At 33.5% G+C, this 10,230-nt stretch overlaps 2 protein-coding genes and 1 pseudogene across 3 annotated transcripts; all 3 read right to left on the bottom strand.

The window, feature by feature from the left end:
• Positions 1-1,608: 1,608 nt before the first annotated feature.
• Positions 1,609-2,541, bottom strand: LOC121241559 (annotated as a pseudogene).
• A 1,940-nt stretch (positions 2,542-4,481) lies between these two features.
• On the bottom strand, positions 4,482-5,294 carry LOC121241430 (agamous-like MADS-box protein AGL80). Its single transcript, XM_041139184.1, has one exon. The coding sequence runs from the start codon at positions 5,292-5,294 to the stop codon at positions 4,482-4,484; it is 813 nt and encodes a 270-aa protein (XP_040995118.1).
• A 1,887-nt stretch (positions 5,295-7,181) lies between these two features.
• Positions 7,182-9,233, bottom strand: LOC121241244. 2 transcript variants are annotated; one of them, XR_005935690.1, is made up of 3 exons: positions 8,399-9,117; positions 7,944-8,057; positions 7,182-7,663 (listed from the first exon to the last, which is right to left on the bottom strand). XR_005935690.1 is itself a non-coding variant. In XM_041138932.1 (3 exons), exons 2-3 carry the CDS (start codon positions 8,019-8,021, stop codon positions 7,331-7,333), a joined length of 411 nt encoding a protein of 136 aa, XP_040994866.1. In that variant the 5' UTR covers positions 8,022-8,057; positions 9,214-9,233; the 3' UTR covers positions 7,182-7,330. The 2 variants fall into 2 exon arrangements, 1 of the variants encoding a protein (XP_040994866.1); XM_041138932.1 differs by lacking the exon at positions 8,399-9,117 and adding an exon at positions 9,214-9,233.
• Positions 9,234-10,230: the final 997 nt, after the last annotated feature.

Here is a 10,230-nt window from a genome sequence, read left to right as displayed (position 1 = left end):
CCCAAATTTGATCAAAGATTTGATATCTAAACCCCATAGTCATGGTTGTGGTTCTTTTGTCTTCAACAAACCTGCGACCATGGTTGTGGATCTTTTCTCAAGAGACTAGAAAAAGAATGAGAAAGAGGAGGAGGAGGAGAAGGAAGATAATGAGAAGAAATGAGGGATAAGAAGAGGAGAGATTGTGAGGCTGAGTAACATCTAGATCTATGGTTTCTTAATTTATACAAGTTAGAAATATACATGTGGGCGGGTACCCAACCCTTACGACATTTTGACCCACTTTTAACCCCATATACAACTGCACTTGGGGCAGGTGGGTTGCCCCTGTCCCTTAATGAGATAACTGGATTGGGCGGGCGGGATAGGTCACCCACCTTTAGATTTGGAAGTATAGGCAATCTTGCCTCACATTATTATAACTTTAAGCATTTACATGAATCACAATATGATTATTAGAGTCTCACTTAAAAAAAAAAAAATGTAGGACCTAATACAAAGAGACAAATATGGGAAATGATATTTGCAATTATAAGGCGCGTAAGCGCCGCTCACCCTTTTTGAAAAAAGTAAGTAAATTTGGATCTACATGAAGAAATTAATTTTTTAATAGTAGATCTCATATTTTTTCAAAAGGAATACACGACGTTTACACAACTCATGAGTGCATCTAGCATTACCCAACAAATAGATAATATTATATATATATATATATATATGAACCGTATCTTATATATATTAATAGATGAATTAATTACCGGGCATCCTTAAATTCTTAATAAATATTATAATAAGACTTTATAATTTGTTCATCTCTTTTCTACTGTAAGCCTTAAAATTTATACAAATTAAAACAGTAGACGATCTTGGTCCTTGGGCGGAGTACTTACATGTGTTTTGTTGCAATTATTATTATTATTAGGCAATTGGCAATTGTGATAATTAACAAACCCAATCAATTTTGTTAATTAAAGGTTTGACATGCAGCACAATATCAATATTATTATTACAAAATATATATACAGGGGAGCCGCGCCAAACATTAAATTTTGGAATTTCTAGAACAATATTCTTGCAAATTAAATTCGTGCCATAAATGGAAATCATTTACTATGAAGAAGGTTAAGCCCTCCTAGTCATGCATGTATGCATGATTGTTTATATGGTATATTATCAAAGATTTTTTCTTAAGCAAAAATTTATTGAATATTATAAAAAAAAAATCACAACAAAAAAGAGATCCAGGAGAAATTCAAACGCATGTTATATACTTAAGTTCAGCACAAGTTATATACTAATATAATAAACTGGGTTTATTATCACAAAAAATAAGAATATTCAATTTGGGCACAAATTAGGATGATCATGATCAGATCATTCATATGAATTAATATAAAAAAGTACTAATGAACTCATGTTCTAATAAGACGTACATGAAATCTTTTGGCGATTCAAACTAATTTAGAATTAAACAAAAAATAAGAAAAAGAAAGAAAGACCCACATCAATATAATTCATATCCTATATATAGGAAACCCTTTGAATTGGAAAGGCAATGAGGCATTCACGTTCTTCACAGATTTAGTACTCAATACTTCATGCATTGCCTCCTTTTATTCATGAGATTATAATCTGTGTAACGATGAAATATCAGAAGGTGCATTTTTTTTTTTCACTATTTAGGGGAAATTAAAAGTAGACCACAAACTGTTAATGTTATTATTGAATGCATACGGCAGCATGCAGCCTTCGTTCCTCCCAACGTTTTCATTCGATCTCAGCATCTCAATTAGCCATTGAGGATTCTCATCATCATGTGATGCTGTCATCTCTTCGTTCCTCAATCGAAGACCCGCGTTCATCTGATGATCATTGGGTTTGAACTCCTCTGACAAGTGCTGATTGTCACCATATATCTCCTGACCGGTACGATTAATATGGCCTGCAGTCACGACTTGGGGAGGAGGCATTATTTGTCCTCGAAGGGACTTGATTCTCACGTCAATCTCCTCTACAGTTTTCTCTATGAGCCATCCCAAGTCGTTCAAGTCTACAACACCCAGATTTTGCAGCCCTTGATTTCCAACCAAGCTCTTGTACATGACTTGGGTCATCTCCAACTCTCTGCTCTCTCTTTGCTGCTTCTTCAGTTGGTCCTCCGCTTTAGTTATCCTTTGCATCAGGAAACTTTCTTGGTTTACCATTTTTCTGCTTTGTCCATCTCAGGCATGCTCTTAAACCTCGCAATCGCGCTTTGTGCCCCCAAGGGAGAAGGCCAAACCTCAGGTTCAGGGTCATATGGACTGTAAATAATTGCACATGTTTGGATTGCACACAGGGTACTCAGCTCACTCATTTTCTTCAACAGACCCTTCTTCCTTTTCTTGAAAGTGGCCTTCCTTGCACTATCGTTTGCTATGTATGCAAGATTTACTTTCTTTCTTGTCATGGCTAGTTCTATGAGGAAATGATTTCTCAAGGAAAATATGTATGAGTTAATGTCTGTCAAATTTTTCTCCATAAAAGCATGGTATATATAGAGTGAAGAAGATGCTTGTATTAATGTGGTAGATTGCATATTTGAATAATAGAAGATAAGAATTGGTTGGGCAATTTATAGTTTTTTAAGATTCTCATAAATAATTAGGCAGGTATGTGGATTTCTGAATGTGTGTATATATATATATATATATATATATATATATATATATATATATATTCTCCAGACATTATAACTATATTTTTGTATCATTTTGGATTCCATGGATGAAGTCAGAATTTGAAGGCTTTGAAGCTAATTGAACTCTTACACAAACCTCAATATAAAGTTGTCTTGATGCAATGTAGAATAAGATCATGGATAAATCTTATTCCGGCTCGAAGCGACGGGATCCTTGTGATATTACTGTTCTAATTTTTATGAATGAAACAGACACAACGCGCGTGCGGCCATCTAATGATGTTAAGTTGCCGAGTCTATGAGCATTGTATTATATATAGGAATTCAATTATACGGTGTCTACACGTTGCGTCTATCTTCTTCCAAAGTTTTTCTCTAAAATTTCATTTATATTATTAATTATAAATTAAGTGACATACTAGAAACTGAAGAGAAATCAATGGTCTTGCAAGTGTCAATTAATCATGTAAAGGCTGAATATTTAGCGAAATCTAAATGGCCTAATTATAAAGTAATTAATGTTGGAATTATAATAAACATTCCTTAAAAATCAACCTATAAAATCTAAACTCATTTATAACTATTTACTTTATTATAAAATCTAGCTGAGGCTGACTTGGCTCCGAGACAATTAATTGTACTAAATAAATTGAGAAATATTAAATGTTGTCATACTAATTATTTAATTATGTAGGACAACTCATCCAAACTCATTAATTAATTACATTATTATTTTGTCATATATAAGGGATCGAATAAGAATGAAAATACTAGCTACTTGATTGGCCGCGTTGACACAACTAATCATACTAAATAAATTGAGGAATACGTGTTGTCACTAATGTAGGACAATTCATATATTAAATGATTGAATAGTTTGTAGTTTCGCCCTTCTATAAACTATTAAAAGTTTAGAAATGAAAGTTACAGTCGTGAGTAGACAAGCACTGCATAATCACTTTTTAAAAAGTAAATAAATATAGGATCTATATGAAAAAAAATAATTTTTTAATAGTAGACCATGCTCTTTTTTCAAAATAATTGCTCAATACTTACACACTCCACGACTATACGTAACATTCTTTTTAAAAGTTTATTGAAAGTTTGACAGCACAATATCAATATTATTACGAAATATATATATAGAGGAGGGAGCCGCGTCAACATTCTTGCAAATTAAATTCGTGCAACAAATGGAAATAATTTGTTATGAAAAAGGTTAAGCCCTCCTAGTCATGAATATTGTTTATATATATATATATATATATATATATATATATGGTATATCAAAGATAACTTTTTCTTTAATCAAAATTTTATTGAATATATAAGAAATATTACAACAAAAAAGAGATCCAGCAGGCCGAAGCCGAATCCAAACACAACGAATTGGGTTTATTATCACAAAAAAATAAGAATATTCAATTTGGGCACAAATTAAGGATGATCATATCATTCATATGAATATAAAAATGATTAATGGAACTGCATGCATGCAACGCGCAGATCTAATAAGACCCAAAATCTTTTTAATTTGGCGTTCAAACTAATTTAGAATTAAACAAAAAATAATTAAGAAAAAGAAAGAAAGACACCAATTGCAAGTACATGATGGTTCATATCCTATATATATATATATATAATATATATAGGAAACCCTTTGAAGGAAAGGAAATGAGGCATACACGCGTACTTTTAATACGATTATTTGAGACTCACTGATCAATACTTGCATGCGTTGCCTCCTTTTATTCAGATTATCTGTGTCACAATGAACCAGAAATTTCATTTTTTTCACTATTTAGGGGAAATGTTCAAAAGTAGACCACAAAGTACTGTTATTACTATTGTATGAGAAAGGCAGCTTGTGATCTTCGTTCTTGCCAAAACCCACGTTCTCATTCGTTCTTAGCAACTCCACTAACCATTGAGGATTCTGAGATATTGCCATATCTTCGTTCCTCAATCCATAACCCACGTCCGGAACCATTGACATGAACTGCTGATTGGGCGTATAAACATCCATAGCCATATCAGCTATGTTCTTTGTGGCGTCACCATAGTTCTCCTGATTAGTAGGATAAACGTCATGGCCACTGCTCGTCCCTGCAGTCACGACTTGGGGAGGAGGCATTATCTGTTCTCGAAGCGACTTGATTCTCTCGTCAATCGCATCTATAGTTTTCTCTATTACCCATCCCAAGTCGTTCAAGTCCACAACACCCAGATTCTGCAGCCCTTGATTACCAACCAAGCTCTTGTACATGACTTGGGTCATCTCCCTCTCTCGATTCTCTCTTTGCTGCTTCTTCACTTGCTCCTCGAATTTGGTTATCCTTTGCCTCAAGAAACTTCCTTGGTTCATCATTTTTCGGCTCTGTTCCGCCTCAGGCATGTTCTTAAACCTTGCAACCACACTTTGCGCCCCCAAGGGGGAAGGCCAAACCTCAGGTTCTGGATCGTAGGGACTATAAATAATTGCACATGTTTGGATTGCACAAAGGGTACTCAGCTCACTCATCTTCTTCAACAGCCCTTTCTTCCTTTTCTTGAAAGTGGCCTTCCTCGCACTATCATTTGATATGTATGCAAAATTTACTTTCTTTCTTGTCATGGCTAGATCTCTGAAAAGATGATTTCTCAAAGAAAATATGTATGGGGTTAAATTATGGCAATTGTTTCCTCAAAAAAGCATGGTATATATAGAGTGAAGAAGGTGCTTGTATTAATGTGGTAGATTGTATATTTAAATAATAGAAGATTCAAATTGGTTGGACAATTTATTGTTTTTTAAGATTCTCATAAATAATCGGACAAGTATTTGATTTCTAAATATTTATATTCTCTAGACATTATAACCATATCTCTATATTATTTCAGATTTCATGGATGAAATCGAATAATTTGGAGGCTTTAAAATTTGAACTCATATACAAACCTCAGTATAAAGTTGTCTTGATGCAATGTAGGACGAGATCATGGGTGAATTCTATCCCGACTCGAAGCGTTGGTATGCTCGCGATATCATCGATCTAATTTTTTTGAAAGAGACAAAGACACAATACAATGCCCGGCCATCTAACAATGATATGTTGCCAAGTTTACGAGCATTGAATTATATATAGGGATCCATATGAACTATTATATATATTAGTCAAATATACGGGGTCTATACGTCGCGTCTATCTTCTTTCAAGATCTTTATCTAAAATTCAAGCAATAAAGGGCTCAATCCAAGACCAAACAGTTCTTAAGCATTCGAAATTAAAGGTTCTGATTGGTTGGTAACTTGGCATGGAGGTGGGTTTCACTAGCTCTATTATCTTCTTCTTCTTCTTCTTTTATTATTATTATTATTATTATAGGAGCTCTATCTATTGTTTGGAAAATCAATTAAAAGTCGCCATATATATTTGGCATGCTACAATGGCACCGATGATCTTGCGCATTTGCTGGTACAATTCAGTACTGTGACAGCCATGGCTGATCTATAAAGCTTGTACAACCAATAAATAATGCCACCAAGAAAGTTAATTGGTATTGTTAATTTTATATTTATAAATTAAGTGTCAATTAATGTAAAGGCTGAATATTAATTTGGCGAAATCTAAAATGCATGGCCTAATTATAAAGTAATTAATGCTGAAATTGTAATATTAAACCTTCTTTAAAATTCAACCTAGAAAATCTTATAAAGTCATTAATTAGTTACCTTATTATTTTGTCATAAATGAGAAATACGAGTGAAAATATATACTAGCTAGGTGAGACGTACGACTGCATGACTTGTCGCCATACAGTTAATTATACTTATAAATAAATAAGTTGAGGAATATAATTAATTCATGTTGTCATTAATTAATGTAGGACAAGTACTCATCCAAACTCATTAATTAATTACATTATTATTTTGTCGGAATAAGAATGAAATTAAATACTAGCTAGCTGAGATTGACCTGGCTTTGACACAACGAATTATACTAAATAAATTGAGGAATACATGCATGTACGTAGGACAATTCATATATTAAATGATGGAATATTAAGATCAGTCAGGTGCAAACATATATACATATACATATATATATATATATATATATGTATGTCAAGATTTCTTTAAATTTTTCTTCGAATTTTAAGATTTAGAATGAATAAATAAATAAATAAATTCAGTTGAAATATTTATTATTGTTGTAAAACTCATGACTTTATATATTTATTTATCCCACTCTAAATTCTCGAGGAAAAACTTTAAGAAATCTAAATCCGATAAATCGAGCAAGATTGTGGATTATAACAACGATATATATATATATATATATATATATATATATATATTGTACATATTGATCAGTTGGCAAACTAATTGCACACATAAAATATAATTGATTCCTTAATAATATTCGACAAAAAGTTTTTCAAATGATTAAAGTGAGACCATCCCAAAAAATGTCTCCCTATCTTGAAGACCTTTAGGAATCAATAAATTGGAAACATCTATATGTGACCATTCAATGGTCATGGCCTAGCTTTTTTTTTTTTTAAAAAAATTATTATTAAAAGAAAAAAAAATCAATAAGGAGTCAAGAATAAATTACATTCACCTTCCACAGCGTGTCTAAAGTTGGTTTAATACAACTTAATTTATAATTAATCGGGAAATGTTTGGATCAATGGTACAAAAAATGAGCTATTTTTGTGTGTGTGTATATATATATATATCTCTTTATCCACTAGTATGAGGAGGCTCGCAAGCTCCATCAATAGGGCAACTATTTCCAAATGCCATAGCACCCTTGTCCGTCGAGTCGACACCGGCGCTGGCATTTGGATTCTTGGGGGCATGCTTGGATACCTCCGATCCCTTTCTGCCTTCTCCCCAGCCCTGGCTACTGCATGCAACTCCATCGCGGCTTCAGCCTCTTTCGCCAGTCTTACCTTATGTGCAACCTCCATTTTGGCTTTTGCTAAATCTTTTTCAGCCTACATGCATGATCTCGGTTTGATTAATTATTATATCTCATAAGTTTAAATTGACCAAACTTGAACTTGGAATTGTTTAGAAATTATGAGTTTAATCACCTTATGATGTGTTTATCACATTATAATGGTGTTCCTCTCTCGAATCAAGAACATTTTCTACAACCTACGGCCTCGGCATTGTATCTATCATTCACATTGTATCTATATCTTTCCTTATGGTATAAAATGTTTAACTCAGAAAACTCAAAATTGTAGAAGATCTCTTATGCTTCTTTCTTACCATCTCTTCTTCCTTTACTGCGGCCTTGGCCTTGCGCATAGCGTTCATGTCTTGCAGCTTGTCCTTCACAGCCTGCATTTTTCCACGTACACTCTCCTAGTCTTTGTTCACAACCTACGAAAACACGAGGAAGTAATCTTAATCTTTAATTCCAAGCAAACACAATTCCAAGATAGCAGCATACAACCACCCATATATATAGAAAGAGCGGTGCTACTATGCCGCTCAGAATGCACTCCTCCATTAGTTCAAAATTCTCTTTTTTTTTTTCTTCAATTTTTTTGTTCATATTTTTTTTTATCATTTTAAGACATTTTAAAAAAATATATAAAAAAAATCAATATACTAATATTCACTTCATTAACTATTAAGTAAAAAAAAAAAAATACATAAAGTGTCAAAATGAGGAGGTAGATAGAGTGGGCAAAGTAACATTTTTCTATATAGAAATTCACCAGTTTCCCAGCCTTCTCACATTTTGTCATGTTATGGCCACAGACACGACAAGCGTCTCACACCTTGAAGACGTTTAAAACAAGTTAAGGATGGCATGCATGCATTTGAGGAGACTAATCCTGCATTCAATATCTAACCCGAAAATAATGATTCAATAATGAGATCGATTCTTTAGATAGCTAGATTCATGAAGTATGGTTCATCTCTTGCCCGAATCTCCTGTAACAAATCCCAATTTTACAATTGATTTTAGCAGTTCAAAAGTGCAGTACCAGCTCACTACATACACATATACCTATCTTGATCAGGATCCTCTGTAATATTCTCTAAAATTTTAGTTTTAAAGCAACTATTGTGTAATAGCATTTCAAAAAGATAAGAACTTTGACGATCAAAAATGAAAAGTACACAAACCCAGATTCCAGAAAAAATATCAGATGAATGAGCAAGAATGCAGGTTTTTTTTTCCCAGAAGAGAAACCAATGATACGTTGATCAAATACAATATTATATTGATTTAACAAAATGATGTTAAGCTTCTCTCCCTCTACATCTTGAAGTCATCGATCATTGGTTTTTCAGTGATAGAGGATATTGAGACAAGACTTATCCTTGAGCCATTTCATCTTATTCCTCCTCCCCTTTTTCAAAAACCCAAACCCAAACACATTTCAATGCCAAATTTCTTTTACAATCTAATCTTCATGTCATGGGTGATCTTATGATGTCAGTATTCATATATACTAAACTTCCACCACTCGAACGATAATAAAGCAAGCGTATTTAGACTAAATTTTTTTATGATGAACTCAACTGGAGCGAAGAAGGGGTGGATGTTAACTAAACCTCTTGGTTCCAATGTTTTTCATTCTTTGCTGTCCAAGATGAATGTTCATAATATATATCATTCATCTTGAGGGGGACTATTGTAAATGATAAATTTCATTTTTAGTCTAAGATGTAAATTCCTGTTTAGTCCTCCTATATAGTTCAGTTACTTTCTGTTATAGTTTAGTTACTTTCTGTTTTAGTCTTTTTTACTATGAGTTAGTTAACTCATTGTATATAAATAGATGGTAACCTGATGTACAGTGAAATATGGAATAAAATCAGAAGTATTCTGCTTCTTTCTTCTTCGATCTTTACCCTTTCTTGATTGAAGTTGCATCATGGTACCAGAGCAATAATCTTAGGGTTTTGCTTCGGATTCACTACAAGATCCGTTTTTCCGCTGCAAGAATGGCTAGCTCTTCTAGCTCTTCTAGTTCTTCCTCTGTTTCAGAGGATTCTTCCAGTCCATTTCATCTCCAAAATGGAGATTCTCCTGGCTCGATTTTGGTCTCGAATCTTCTTACGGGAGACAACTACAATAGTTGGTGTAGATCAATGGAAATGGCTTTAAAGGCCAAGAACAAGATAGGCTTCATCAATGGTGCGATTCCCCAACCAGTTGAAGCAGATTCTTCATATCCTAAATGGGATCGGTGTAACAGCATGGTTTTATTATGGATTCTCAATTCAGTGTCAAGAGATATTGGAGAAACCGTTGTCTATGCGAAAACTGCTAAGGATATGTGGGATGAGTTGAAGCATCAGTTCTCTCAAGGCAATGGACCACGGATTTTCCAGTTGCAAAAAGAGCTGTCTTCTTTAACTCAAGATCAAATCTCGGTGAGTGTCTATTATCGAAAATTTAAGTGTTTGTGGGATGAGCTTATGAATTATAATCAAATACCTAGCTGTACATGTGGGGCATATAAAAATTGTAGTTGTGGTGCTGCTCGTATATTTCTTGAATATCATCAACGCCAACATGTAATCATGTTTCTGA

The sequence above is a fragment of the Juglans microcarpa x Juglans regia genome, chromosome 7S (assembly GCF_004785595.1).
Source record: "Juglans microcarpa x Juglans regia isolate MS1-56 chromosome 7S, Jm3101_v1.0, whole genome shotgun sequence".
Lineage (NCBI taxonomy): Eukaryota > Viridiplantae > Streptophyta > Magnoliopsida > Fagales > Juglandaceae > Juglans > Juglans microcarpa x Juglans regia.
This window is presented reverse-complemented; position numbering and strand designations above follow the sequence as displayed.

What these genes read in the sequence shown, in the direction of transcription:
- LOC121241244 (XM_041138932.1), bottom strand. Translation starts at nt 8,021, where the DNA reads ATGCAGGCTGTGAAGGACAAGCTGCAAGACATGAACGCTATGCGCAAG. An exon ending in CAGTAAAGGAAGAAGAGATG is followed by an intron (nt 7,664 to 7,943) that starts GTAAGAAAGAAG and finishes TCATGCATGTAG; the next exon opens with GCTGAAAAAGATTTAGCAAA.
- LOC121241430 (XM_041139184.1), bottom strand. Translation starts at nt 5,294, where the DNA reads ATGACAAGAAAGAAAGTAAATTTTGCATACATATCAAATGATAGTGCG.